At 43.4% G+C, this 14,028-nt stretch overlaps 1 protein-coding gene across 3 annotated transcripts; it reads right to left on the minus strand.

Annotated features, from left to right (window-relative positions):
- Positions 1–5,355: 5,355 nt before the first annotated feature.
- EEF1AKMT2 (EEF1A lysine methyltransferase 2) lies at positions 5,356–14,025 on the minus strand. 3 transcript variants are annotated; one of them, XM_054206861.1, is made up of 6 exons: positions 13,644–13,784; positions 13,120–13,185; positions 12,461–12,575; positions 8,413–8,520; positions 7,254–7,470; positions 5,356–6,501 (listed from the first exon to the last, which is right to left on the minus strand). In XM_054206861.1, the coding sequence occupies exons 3-6, from the start codon at positions 12,557–12,559 to the stop codon at positions 6,374–6,376; spliced, it is 552 nt and encodes a 183-aa protein (XP_054062836.1). In that variant the 5' UTR covers positions 12,560–12,575; positions 13,120–13,185; positions 13,644–13,784; the 3' UTR covers positions 5,356–6,373. The 3 variants fall into 3 exon arrangements, with proteins under 3 accessions (XP_054062836.1, XP_054062838.1, XP_054062837.1); XM_054206863.1 differs by lacking the exons at positions 5,356–6,501; positions 13,644–13,784 and adding an exon at positions 13,844–14,025 and having other exon boundaries at positions 7,324–7,483; XM_054206862.1 differs by lacking the exons at positions 5,356–6,501; positions 7,254–7,470; positions 13,644–13,784 and adding an exon at positions 13,844–14,024 and having other exon boundaries at positions 8,257–8,520.
- Between the last annotated feature and the right edge of the window lie 3 nt (positions 14,026–14,028).

A 14,028-nucleotide genomic window follows, 5' to 3' on the forward strand; every position in this document is an offset into this window, starting at 1 on the left:
AATGGAAATTACGCCACAGGTTGGCTTTTCCCTTATTTGTGTCAAACGAAACACGCCAGCGTTCCTTTTCCGCCTTTGTCTTCAGGCTATAACACCTCATCCCCTTTCACTGAAAGCCCTGGGTATCCATTAATTGTTCCTCAATTTAGCTGCTCCCCGCAAGGGTTAGGTCATGCTCAACGTACTTCCAGACAAGGCGTAGGGTGGATCCGTCCCCTCTGCAGGTGTCTGTGCCCCCTACTCAGCCAAGGAACAGGTAACGCTCTGCATCGCAGCCTTCCCCAGAAAGGCTTTTACCCCCAAAAAAAGGCAGCGAGCAACTGGAACATAAAGGCAGGTCTCCTTACGGCAACGCAAAGCCCTGGCCCGATTATTTATTCTGCGCTCTCCACATATTTTACAGGAGACGATTTGATATGTTAAAGTGCTTAGAGGGCCTATAAAATAAAGCAGTTATTGTTGTAGCAAGTCGTGTTCTTTACTTTTCGGCATGCCAAGATTAGGAAAGAAACCCGAGTGCCAAAACACTGAAAATTCTGCTGTATGTTGCTAAATACCATACTTAAAGATTTTGTCTGGTATGAAATAACATAAATTTTGGCAGTCTTTTACCAGGCACCCTGGAACACAGTAGAACGGACATAGCAGAGTATATGTACGCAGATTTTCCTTACAATGGCTACAGTGCTGCCAGTGCATTCCTGGAACGTGGAAATACATGGAAGCCAGTGTCAACGACGAAGAAGAGCTTGCTGTGCCTAATGTACCAGAAAAGCTATTCAAGAACTCATCCTTACATAAAAATAACTCCAAAAAAGCTGCCAAGATCAGCGTCAGCTCGGCTTCGTAGTTTCCCAGTTCTCTGTCTAAGCCACACGTGGGTTCACCTCGTACCCCTGGACGCAGAGCCTGGTTGTTCTAAGTGAGCGGTTTCAGTTCATCGCCTCATTTGCCCATTCAGGCCTTTGACCCTTCGGCCCCGCAGACGTCACGGCCTGCACCAGAACCCCGTGCAGAACCGAAATAATTACACGAGACATCATCTCCATTTCTAGACACAGACACCTCCCCTCAGACAAGAATCTTTTTCATTGCTTAAAGACAAGAGTAACACAAACCCTCTGAAGACGTCAGCCCAGCCTCTGAGAGCACTCTGGATCTGTACAGCAAATCCCAAACCGCAGGCACAGCTTCCATATCGGCACCCTGTGGTCAGTCTTTGAAACACGTTATTATTACACTGAAGCTGTGGGGCAGTCTGCTCACGCCGCTATTTATCGCACATTTTATTCGCTCTCCTGAGACTCGCACCTGAGACCTGTGTGGTGGGACACGCGCTTCTGAACTCGGGTATGACCAGCTGTCCTGTAGGCAGCAATGGCAGGATTAAAAACCCAAACATCTGAAAGCTCCTTTTTAAAACTGTTTGAAAAATAAAAAGTAAAAAAAGCTGAGAGCCTCCCGTCGCTACAGGTGTCAAATACCCCAAATCCTATGATACGGTCAAGGCAGCTGGCCGTTCCTGGTTTTCAGAAATGGTGCTGCAACATTGGTTTTGAAACCAAGAGGGTGAGCCCATAACGCAAACAGTTATTTCAACCTGATGCTCTCAATAATGACTTGAAGAAATAATTCTCCTGACAGGATAGAAAGCCTGTAATTACATGCTTCATCGTTGCTGGCCCTGTCTGGAAAAGTAGCTGCCATAATTCTGTTAGTGTTTCTGATTTAACCCAACAGCTCTTCAAAAAAATTGTAGCTCCCAGAAATTCTTTGTTTTAGACCGCAGAATTATACTGAAGTTCAAGAACAGAATATTAATTCCATATCGTCTAAGCCTTCAAAAAAAACTTAACATTTAAAAAACAGCCTACAGACAGCAATGCAGTTGACTCTTTCTGTTCCTTAAGGACCATTAAATGAATATCCTTTCTTATAAATAACAAGTTGGTCACCAAAAGGGAACACGATCCTTCCCCCTGAATTTTCTGTGTGTTCATTCAGTTGTGTCATGATTTTCACGTCTGGTATTTCTCACTTTTTTATTTATATAAACATGATTATAGAAGTATTTACTTCAAGAAAGTACTGTGATGCTGGAAGAGTCAGCTTTTTGGTTTTTTGTCTTGAGAACCTACTTACCCTACCCTCTAGCTGAGTCCCATCTGTAGAAACTCCCTTAGATTTGACATCTCAAATCACTTTTTATTTAATCAATTCTTGTTCTCCTCTTTCAGATGTTTCATCCTGACAGTTCACTTCCCCGATACACCCCAAAAACCCCAGGGTAAAACACTCCCAGCTCTTTCCGTAGTACAAGCCCCACAACAAATACAACGGCCTCTCCCAGTAAATCAAAAGAGAATCCCTAAATGCAGTTTGCTTGGCAATAGCAGGTATCAGGAGTCGGGTATCAGATGTCTGAGCTGCGCCAAACACAGATGCTGGTGGAGGTGCTGCTTGTCAGGGCTTACGTACTAAAAGCCATTCCCCGTCTTCCTGGAAGAAGAGGTCAGGACAGCGAGAGAGTCCACCACGATCCACACCGCCCAGCTCCCAACTACCAGTTCCAAGTAGCTCATGTATCACTGGAGTTACACATACGACCACTGAAAACACCTGACTTAAAAAATGAGATCTAGCTTGCATCCTGGTCTTGAGTTTTAATGGCTTAGGGAGAAATGGACAGACTTCATTTCAAGGCTCTGGATCCCTCTGGAGGACACTGGCTATCCCCTCCATTCCCTTTCCAGTCTTTCCAGGCGTCTCATTGAGTTTGGCACCTGGCTCACGAAGCCAGACGCAAAACCCACTGTCACTGAGAGAATTTCATCCTTTGGCACGTTGTTGATCAACAAGGGAACATAAAACGCTTGCTTACATTTTATGCAAAACTATACCCAGATCCGGAAAGTTACGCCAGCTCTGCAGCATCATCCAGCCTAATCTCTGGCACTGCAGGAAAAGTCTGTAGGCTCAACTGCTGCTGAGATCCGTGGAAGATGTTAGTTTTATTACCCACAAACCTCAAATTTGACAGTAAAATCATGTATACGGTGCTCGGATAGCAAAACAGTAAGAGTAGAATGTATTTAAAGCGCTGCATTTATTCTCCTATAGTCTGGCGTTACAGCTGACACCAAGAGTCACACGACCACGCAGTCACGAAGACACCAGCCTTCATGAACTGCCAGGAAACACTCCCCAAACTACCAAGCAAAGACTCGCTCCTCCTAACTCACCGCTTATTGCCCTGCCTCTTCTTTTTTTAAGAAGTTTTTCACTGAAAAGCATCAACCTTTAGAGATCATACCTTCAGGAAGAATCATCTAGCAAGATGAACTGCCCCAAATCAAGGACATTTCTTTGACATGTCATTTCCAAATCCTACTCAGCAGTAAAAAGGCATTGTTTCAGTCAGTGTTAGAGCTGCTACCTAGACCCCATTATTCAAAAAACACCAGGTTTCCAACAGAGCAGATTTTAAATAGTAAGCCTTTGGTTATTATTGCCATAAAATAAATCTCCTAAAGCATGTTTTACAAGCATTTTTCTACTCTCCGGTGATACTTGAAAGTGCTTGGGCCTGTCGAAGAATATGCGAACTCCAGATCAGATGCAGAAATTAGCTTCCAAGCAACAGCTTGTGTGCTCGTTTGAGACTAAAACGGGGCCACTACAAATTTAGGAATCAAAACCCCTCCACTTGTGAGGGCCCCTCCGTTTTTCCACTCCCCAACCTTCCTCCCTGTAAAGACACCTATCTGCAGGCTCTTTCTTTTCACCTTTCTTGAGCATGTTACCAGAAAACTTTTATATAGACCTGAGAAGCAGACAGGCACGTGAACTCTTCCCCAGAACAACATAGAGATATGAAGATGAATGCCTATGGATAAAGGCCAGACCCTTGTCCATGGGAAAAACGCACTCCTGTCCCAAACTCCTTCAGACAACCAGCATTTAAGGCTCCTAACAACAGGCCCGTGACACCTTCAGGCAGCAGGATGACATTTTAGTGTCGATGTTAGTTTATGTGTCACCACCTTATGACTGGATCCCGTAATGCCAAAGGTAAAGCAGAAGAACCACCTGCTACCTCTGAAGGCTCGCTGCCTATGGACTTCCCAGAAGTGGTAGGGAAATGCTTGAAGCCCTCAATAATCCATGACCTTGGGCAAATAATGAGGTAGGCTGGAAGAGGCGACTGGTTCTCAGCCTTTCCCCACCACTAAGAAGCCTCCCCCATCAAAAATTTATTCATACGGGAGGAAATAATTCCAAAAAGAAATACAATAGTTGTCCAGAACGTTTGAAAAACAGCAACATGATTGTAAGAGAAAACAGTGAATTACTATCATTGCTTCCAAATGCCTTGCTAAAAATACTAATTGAAAGCGGTTGATCATACAACTTGCATGACACACATGATTTCTGATGGTAAAATTTCTGTGTAACCATTTTAGGAAGCTTATTTTTAGCTTTACAAATTATATTAAAATATTACCTAGAGAACAAAATCTCATAATAATCAATCCTATGAAGAGGAGAAAACAACACTTGCCCTGAGCCTTACATATCTTATGGAATGTGAATCTATAGTTAAATTCCTCCTAATTGATTAAAAGAAAATCCACGACAGCCATGACTTGATTTTCATTCCATGATTAAATATGTATCATGCCTTCATTAGCAAAACTTACAGATGGGAATAAGGCAGATGCCCTAAACACATCCTGCCAGAGTACTTGCCAATTAAAATTTGCTTGCATTAATTCTACCTGATGCCAAATTGGCAACAAAAACGTCATAGTCTTTTTATTGAGGCTGTTATCAGTAGTGTACTTTGACTCCTTTGTATTACTCCATCAAAAAAAATCCTCTGTCTGAACTACCACTTACATTTCGTAGCACTCCTCTTGGCTGCGGGGAGCCTGCTGGGCGGATGCAGTACATCGTGCTACAATAGTGACCCAAGCGGTAACAAGACATTCAGATTTTGGCACTTTGGAACCCAAGCCTAGCCAAATATGCAAAGAGCTATTCACTGGAACTAAGCTTTCTCACCACCGCCGACAGACCATTCTTCCAATGGAACCAGTATATCCCATTTTATAAAGAAAATCGAAGACTTCGGGATTCCTGCCTCGAAGACGTCACCAGACGGATCACACCCACCACTGTGCAAATAATGCCTTATTTCCTATCCTGGGAAAGGACTAGAAGTATTTCTTGACCCTTAAAGATCTCCTGAACCCTGGGAACTAGGAGAAGTCTGGAAACTAGGAGAAGCAATTCTCTGATAAGCAAACATGACCTTGCCTGTGAAACAAAACCCAACTGCCTAATAGGGCCTGCTTGATGTTTGAAACAACAAGTTTATTGTTACCTGCATTTTATTGTCAAGGCATAAAGACATCTTATTTTCCTACCTTTCAAGCAATAGTTGCATTCTGAAAACACAAAACAACAGAAGAAATAAAGGCAAAGAAATTAAGAAAATGGATCCCACACAGAAGTTTAATTAAAAAAAAAAAAAAAAATGTATATTTATGGTTTAAATTCTTATGGATTTATGCAGCTAAAAACCTGTCCTGAGAAATTCACCGGAAAACATACAGTCATTGTTGGCTCTTAAGACATTACTGTATAGGAAATCAATAATGAAAGAGGCATATGTGACACGCTAGTGAGATTGTAACATCACACCTTTATAGATTTATGGGATCAGTGGAAATAACTGACGGAGCACGCACGCAGTCAGGCAAGTGAGATTTTCAAAAACACTCGGTAGCCTCCCTCTGTGGGAAAAGAGTTGAGCTACTGCAGCGGAGACAGAACTCCGCTGTCTGAGAACCTCTGAAAGCCTGAATTTAAAGCACTAACCGGTCCTTTTTTTGCAAGTGCTACAACTTTTTTATCCGTTTCCCTCCTTAACAGCTACACTCATGATCACCTAAGAAAAAAATAAAAGCTCCAGCACCTACGTCGCAAAAGCTTGTTCCCCATTATACCGCCCCACAGAGAAATGAGATTTTTGCTTTGTAGAATACCTTCACCTCTATTGCTCACTCATTATCAATACAGAAATTAAATACCAGATAATCCTCACGTTCCAAACATAAACACCAGTCTCCGCATTCAGAACGCCTTATTTCTCTCTCTCTCTCACAAACTTGCAGCTTTGCTAGAACAAGTGAGGTTGCAGCAAGGACAAAATTTACGGGCAAGTTATGCAACACCAAAATGTTTCTAGGGCAATGTTTTATAGTCCCTTAGAGTTCCATACATAGTATTTCACTGTGCACTCAAAGAGCATTTATTTACACACGTGTCTGGGGTTTTCTGTCAGGTTTAAAGTTCAGACTTTTCTCAACTAATCTAATTTGTCCGAGATGGATGGCCTCAATTTTTTCCTTTGGAAAACCAATGCCGTTACACTGTTTCCAATTCTTCCTCCAAAGCAAAACTTGGGTGTTGGCAGCTCCTCCAGAATTTCAAATCCTGCCAGACAGAAATTAAAATGCTTTTATTAGAAGGAAGTCATTTTATTCTCCTCTTGGATAACCCTTTGCAAACCATTCTTTATTTGTCTGGAAAACTTGCAAGTCAGTTACTCTGTGAGTTTATAGGACTGTATTGTTACGCTGCACCGCGGCTTTATACAGCTGAAACCCTTCCACGGATAATAAAAATCTTAGCTGGCCGACTCACACAAATTAATGGCAGAAAAGATGATAACCTGCCAGTAAGTTTAGTTCTCCAGAAGGGATGGTTGTTTCAGATCCACACTGAGTTTCAAGCCTCAGGCATGAGATTCAAGAACTAACTGGCATGTAAAAAACACCCTTTCCCGTAGATCAGAGAGGTTGTTGAGGAGGTGACACTGAAGGTCACAGACCTGCCAGTTCCCCTAAATACGGGTAACAACGTTACCCCAATTTCAAAGCAATCAGATGGGTGAACTGGATCTGATAATGAAGGACGAAAAGAGAAAATGCATCACCCTGGTATAGAACCCCCTCCTTTTCCAGTGTAACTAGACCGAAATCCTTGTCCCCCGAACTATAACAAAACCTTTCCTCCCTTGGCTCGTTGGCACTGGCAAACACAGAAGCTGTAACTCCTGACGAAAAGAGAGGGAAGCACTTACTAATCGCTTTACCTTGTCTAATCCTGCTTTGAGAAAGTCCATGTGATAACACAGATATTAAAATTTATTCATTGCATCCTTGCAGTTAGATGGTTCTGCTTACCTTCTCTGAACTCGTTCAACAGCTCTTCCTTAGTCCAGTTGCAAGATGTTATGAGGAAAAAGCCCTCTGGTTTCAATACGCTGGAGAGAGATCTCGCGTACTGCTTCCTCTTTCCCACCGCGTTATCAGGATTAAGGCTTATGGCATCAAAAGTCCCCTTGTCAATACAAATCTCAAATCCTGACAGCTCAGCTGATGGAGCCAGGAAGTCTTCTACCTAAACCAGAAGTCTACAAATGTGAAAACATTCTTCTACTCAGGAGCTCCTGAATCTTTAATGCAAACCAATACTTTAAAATAAGAAGCCTCAAACCTGACAATGGGCGTGCTTAGGAAAAGGTAACTCACAGGCTTTTCACGCTTACAGTACCATGTCAGCTTCTTTCTTCTCTGCGTATTATGTGATGATCTATTTGCTGTAAAGCCCGTGTATATACCCATCCGTCTAAAGCTCAAACACACTTGAAGTTCATTCTTTAAATCATTATTTGTACTTTGATCCCTGGTTTCCTAGGTGCTGCGTGCTAGGCGCTGTACAAATACAGAATAGACAGTGCCTGCCACAAAGAGATTACAATCGACGTACAAGAGCAGAGACATCATAGAGGTACAGAGCTGGAGGAGACAACAGCAGAGCAGAGAGAGCGCTCAGAATGAAAGGCAGCCACAGAATCACAGCATGGCTGAGGCTGGAAGGGACCTCTGGAGGTCATCTGGTCCTGCCCCCTGCTCCAGCAGGGCCTCTCAAAAACCTCCTGCTGCACAGCTACTGGTAGGGATTCGATCACTTAAGGATCTCATCCCCTATGTCAAATCTGAAATTCAGAATGTAGCGGCTAAAATACAGAACCTGCCAAATGGCGAACCACTACCCTGCTCCCTGCTAGAAGCAGACAGGGAGAGGAGGCTTCCCTGCTAGAAGCAGGGAAATCTTTTCAGCCCTAATGACTGTTACAAAGAGGGGGGGGGGGGGGGGGGGGGGGGGGGAAAGAAGACAAAAATCTTCTTGTAAATACAGATTTATTTGGTTAGAATTCTCTCACAAATGTCAAAAGGCATCATTCATATAGTACACTGAGCACATCTGAACATCAATTAAGTCACTTCATCTTGGTTCAACTGCTTTTATCTCCTCAGTAAACTTTCTCTCCAAACTTACCTTGAATTTAATGTTAGACATCCCTTCTTTCTCTCTTACTTTTTCTGAAAGTTGTATTGCAGAAGGAGAGTAATCAATCCCAGTGAGATCAGTGTAGCCAGACTTTGCCTAGACAGAAGCAGAGAATCTTAATCAGTGTGCTAGCAATTTTTTTTATCCAGCAAATGTATTCCTTATCTATAATCCATCTCATCTCTCCTCCTCTTAATGACAGAAAAAAAACCCCAACCTTTTACTCGTTTTTATTCCTGTTACCATTACAAGAGCTAAACAGCTGGGGGAATGAGCTGAAATAATTCCCTTTCGTGTAATAGCTCATCAAAAGAACTGTTTACTAAAAGCTGTCAACAAGTGGAAAACTGAGCAGAACTGTGAAAAGTAATACCCTGGAGGGGAACAGGCTCTCTTATCTGCACCAAAAGTAACCTAGAAACCAGGAATTTTCAGTGACGAAAATTTTCAGTGATGAAAACATGGGCCAATGCCAGATGCTTCAAAATAAGAAGAAAACCTCTCTGACACTTATATAACATTTGAGATTGAGCAATTATTTGGTTTGTAACCCAAATGGTAAGAGCCAAAATACGTAATGCATTTTATTAGTACAGAAATCCACTGCAAAACCTTACATTTTTCCAATTATTCATGCCAGTGTCTAGTTGAATGCAATTATTTGCATGCTACGAGGTCTTTGTATCAGCAATTTTCAGGCAGGTTATGCACCACGTAAAAGAGCATACAGAAGACTTTCCGCTAATCTAACTTTGGGGCAGACAACGATAACCCATTTTAGGGAACTCAGGCAGTGAGATCCTAGAGAGCCTTTTCCAAAGCAGGTGGGCTTTGCAACACCGGGAGCTGGGCACGTAGGAGGTGGCAGTGACATTTTCAATCCGAGGCAGAAGCTGTGGTGACCAGATCTGGGTATCGCCTGCCTCAGTTGGTCTGGCCACATCCAAACCTAACAGGAAGAGCTACGACCTTAAGGCCAGCTGCAAGCAGACAGGGAGAGGAGGCTTAGGTTTGTTTTGGTTTTGAACAATACATGGACTTTAATTAGCATTAAGCAATCAGCTGCATATCTACTTGTTCCAAAGGCCAATACCTCAACAGTGAGGAAAACTATGAAAATTTTTTAAAAGAGTCCTTCCAGCAGCTCTTCAGCCCGTGTGAGCTCAGCACTAGCCAGCTGTTCTTAATTGAGGACTAATTTCAGCTAAACACAAAGACCATGTTGTTTGCTTTTGATGAAGAACAGCATATTGCTCAGGCTTCTGCCCACGTTCCTCCCCAGAGCAAACCAAGCTTTCTGAGATGCCTGGGCTGAAGACTTGGGGGTGGAAGAGCAGTTCCCACAACAGCTCCTCTGTTTGGAAAGGAAGAGCTTGAGTCACTTGAGGGAGTTCCCATTCACTCCTATAGTCTCCCGAGCAGAGGAGGAAAGTTTAAGGATAAACAACATTAAATGCTGCTAAACCTGTATGGCCTGACTCCCTATGGACAGGAAGGGATCATTCACTCAAGTGCCAAACATGACCACGCTGCATCCTGCAACTGGACTCATGTCCTATGGGTGGTATTTGTAAGCACTCTTCTGCTGCTTCTTGAAAAAGCAGATTAAATAGCAGAGGGGAGTTTGCAACGTAATCAGCATGGCCCCATGTTTGGGCTTCTGGTACTGCCAAGCAGACACCCACACTTGGGTAGTGAATACCCTTCACTTCAGAGAAGTTTTTCAATACTGTTGACTCCCACAATACTCATAAGAAGAAAAAAAAAAAAAGACAAGGACAGAGCTCCATGTGGTAACAACGTTTCCTTAGAAGAGCAGGAATTTTTGGAAGGCAGAAGAATTAGGTCATCACTGCAGCCTACCAGCTTCCTCAAGTTAGCAGGGGTAGGACCATGGTCTACTGCACATATAAAACCAGCATGGGGTCCCACTTACGTATCCGAGATCCTCAAAGGAGGCAGAAAGAAGAGAAGAAGCCTCCAAGCAGCATTTCTCTTGGAGCTTACAGATGGGCAGATCCCTGCAGTGTGCATGTAGAAGACATCTGGCTGGATGTTTTGCCTCTAGCTGGGTAGTGGGGCCAGTTCACACAGGATACAGCAGTCTCTCTTGGTTTCACTTCATTTATTACCTCTTTGCCAGATGGCTAGTCTGCCTCCTTTTTGTGCAATATTCCCTGCTGGAACTGACAATGTCTCACCTAGACCCAGCTGCATTTAAGAGTAATTTTCTTACTATACTCCCATTTACTATTCCTTACTGTTAACAACATACTAAGGTCCCGTATTCCCCAAAGAACTGTACTCTACGGCACCTCTTCCTGTCCTGATGACGGTCTGATACATACCCTCAAGTAGCTACTAACGTCCCACATGACCAAAGCCTGACTGCCTTTTTCAGTATTGCCATTCCTATCACATTATCGAGCCCAACTCCAGCAGCAGAACTGTTCTACGGCAGCCGACGTGCTTGACAAAAGAATCCTAACTTGATTTTCAAAGCCTAGCAGCTAACACAAAAAAATTTCTTTCACATCAACTAAGCAAGTGAGATCCTGAATTATTTAGAAACAACAAACACAGTGTATTTTGAAGTCACTTTTCAAACGGGAGCCGGACTGAAAATTTCCTATTAAAGCAACCACAGTACTTTGAGGTGCTTAATGTAAGGGGGGAGGGTGCTCTTATGGTAGTTTAATAGTTTTTAAAAGCTAACAGGCTGTCATTTTCCCATTACAGAATGAAAAGTAATTTCAGATTTGTAAGTGGTGCCAGGATAAAATCGAAGTTTTATAAATAAGGTTTTTCTGTTGCATGTTTCAACAATGAAAAAGCTAGCTAGCATTGCATTTAACAATCATCATCATTAAGCTTCAAAATTAATTTATCTTAATGACATAAGCAATTTCTACTTTTGATATGATTTCTCCTGTTCTGCAGCATAGCAGCCAATCCCCATAAAGGCTTTAAACTCTCCTAAAATCAAAGTCCATGTTAAAAAAAAATCCCATTATCAGCCCGACTTCGACTTTCACCCCTTTCAATTTCTCCAGCAATTAATGGAGCCAACAGACAATGTAGAACAACAGAAACCGCTCGAGTATGATAGCTCCTTTCTTTACCAACTCTCCTATATTCAATCAAAACCAGGAAAAAAACACCACAGCTCCTAAACATCTTGTATCACTGCGTAGCAACAACTGTAGCAGTTCAGAACACATCTGGTAAGGGGTTTCCACACTGGCAGAAATGTGTACTTCTTGAAAAGAAATGTTAAAACTTCTTCAGTTGTTTACAAAAGAAACTGGGTTTAACCACTTTTTACATTGATAATGAGTATTATTATCACAACTGAGTATGGAGAAAGGGTCTGGTTTTGCATAAGAGAGTACTTTGTGTATTACTCAACTTAATTTCCTTACCTGTGAGCATTTTACACAACAATGGGAAGAAAAGCATTTTCAAATATAGGAAAACAGAAAGGTAAAGTTAAAATAAGGGATATTCAGGCTGACTGATTTAAAGAAATACCATAAATTCCAAAATCTGAAGTACTGACTATCTGGGAAGTACAAAGAAACTAGAAGTTTGAGCGTGTCTAGCAAAAACGTAGGTATTTCCATCTGATAGAACAACACACATTCTGTTGCTAGGTCTGCACTTTTTAAAACCCCTACCAGCATTGCTGGTGCAAGGAGTGACATACCCAAGTCCCACGGGCTGCCTGGCGGCCACTTGCAATTATGCCTTGTCTTTGTGACAGGATGTTCTTTAAGGCACATCAACAGCACCGAGTTCATTTCACTTATACTCTTAAACCCAATGAAAATATAAAACCTGACGCACAGTAACCAGTGTTCTGTTAATGGGAAAAAAAAACACAAAATCAGTCTTAATTTAGGTTGCTGGCTTTTTGTCTTTCATGTAAGTTATAGCTTGCCATGGTTACTATTGTTGCTTGTGAGAACTGTATTTAAGCTACTGTGTTTGGAGCATTGACTCTATACCAAAAGCACAAACTTCACAATATACCAACCAATTCAATCAGCAAAACACCGTTTCCAGTTCCGATGTCAAGCACAGAGCTGTCAAGGGGAATCTTTTGTTTTTCCAACCATCTGATTATGCGAACCATGCTTTCTTCTCCAAACCTATGAAAAACAAGGGCTCAAGTAATCCAGAGAGCAAAAATGTACAAAAGGCACAGCAAATTTATTTCATCTGGCCCTCTCTCCAGCTTTTGCAAAGTGTCTCTTACTGAAGCACATCAGTAACAACTGACACAGTTCATATTCCATTTTCACTTTGTTTGAATTAAAATTAATCACATGGCCCTAAAATTCACTGAAACACCAACTCTGGAAGATTAAGCCCTCCATATATTGAAAAAGGCAGCAGTACCCGCAACTTGCATAAATAAACCGGAGCTCAGGGTTAAAAAGCACCTTTGTTAATAACATCCACCCCAACAACCAGCACACTTTCTGCGTAATGACAGCTTCCCAAGTGCAACTAAGAAATCGGCATCGCAAAACTGGGCAAGAGATGAACCAGTGGCTTCAAGATTAAAATTCCCCACCATTTTGCCAACATCCAGAACTATTCAGTGTCCCACCAAATTGCTGGCTGTGTTTCTGCAATGCCTGTTTTAAAAATGAAATAAAAGAATCACTCCAGTAGAAGTATTTTATTTACCAAATTTCCCCTGCATCTCCAATGTCTTCAAAAGTCTGCAGTTCTCTTTCATATGCAGCATCCCAGCTAGAGTCGGGGGGAAAGGACAGGATATTGCAATTAATACTGGAAAAGATCAAGATTTAAGGGTGAGGGGAAGAAAGGGTGGGAAGGCTGTATCTATGTAGCAGTGCCACTTTATGTCCATAGAATGGTTAAGAGTTGGAAGGGATCTTAAAGATCATCTTGTTCCACTCCCCTGCCCTGGGCAGGGACACCTCCCACCAGACCAGGTTGCTCCAAGCCCCGTCCAGCCTGGCCTTGAACCCCTCCAGGGATGGGGCAGCCACAGTTTCTCTGGGCAACCTGGGCCAGGGGCTCACCGCCCTCACAGCAAACAATTTCTTCCTGATATCTAATCTAAATCTCCCCTCTTCCAGTTTGAAGCCGTTACCCCTTGTCCTATCACTACATGCCCTTGCAAAAAGTCTCTCTCCAGCCTTCTTGTAGGCCCCCTTCAGACAACTGGAAGGATCAAGTATTACCTAGACAGATACGTTTCTCGGGCGCACGTTGTCTGTCAGACACCGAGCTGGCGATGCCCGGAGCGGGAAGGCCGCGGATGACCAGACGAAGGGCACAGCACGGGCCTCCTGCTCCCCGGGCAGCTCCCCGGGCCGCCCCATGCCCGCCACGCCGCGGCTCATCGCCCCCAATGTCCCCCCCTCCCGCCGCCACCACTCACTGCTCTCTGGTGCCCAGCACCGAGGGGCTGAAGGGCTCCTCCCGGCACCCCGGCCCCGCGGGGCGCCCGGCCCGCTCCCCCGCCACCGCCATGCCCGGAAGCACCTCGGCACCATAGAGAGCACCAGCGAGAGGACCCGCGGCCGCCGCTCTGGCAGCTTGGAGGACTCTCACTCGCCGCCCGGC

This window comes from Rissa tridactyla, chromosome 6, assembly GCF_028500815.1.
Source record: "Rissa tridactyla isolate bRisTri1 chromosome 6, bRisTri1.patW.cur.20221130, whole genome shotgun sequence".
Taxonomy (NCBI): Eukaryota; Metazoa; Chordata; class Aves; order Charadriiformes; family Laridae; genus Rissa; species Rissa tridactyla.

What these genes read in the sequence shown, in the direction of transcription:
- EEF1AKMT2 (XM_054206861.1), bottom strand. Translation starts at nt 12,559, where the DNA reads ATGGTTCGCATAATCAGATGGTTGGAAAAACAAAAGATTCCCCTTGAC. An exon ending in TGTCTAACATTAAATTCAAG is followed by an intron (nt 7,471 to 8,412) that starts GTAAGTTTGGAG and finishes CTTCTGGTTTAG; the next exon opens with GTAGAAGACTTCCTGGCTCC. An exon ending in GTTGAACGAGTTCAGAGAAG is followed by an intron (nt 6,502 to 7,253) that starts GTAAGCAGAACC and finishes TCTGTCTGGCAG; the next exon opens with GATTTGAAATTCTGGAGGAG.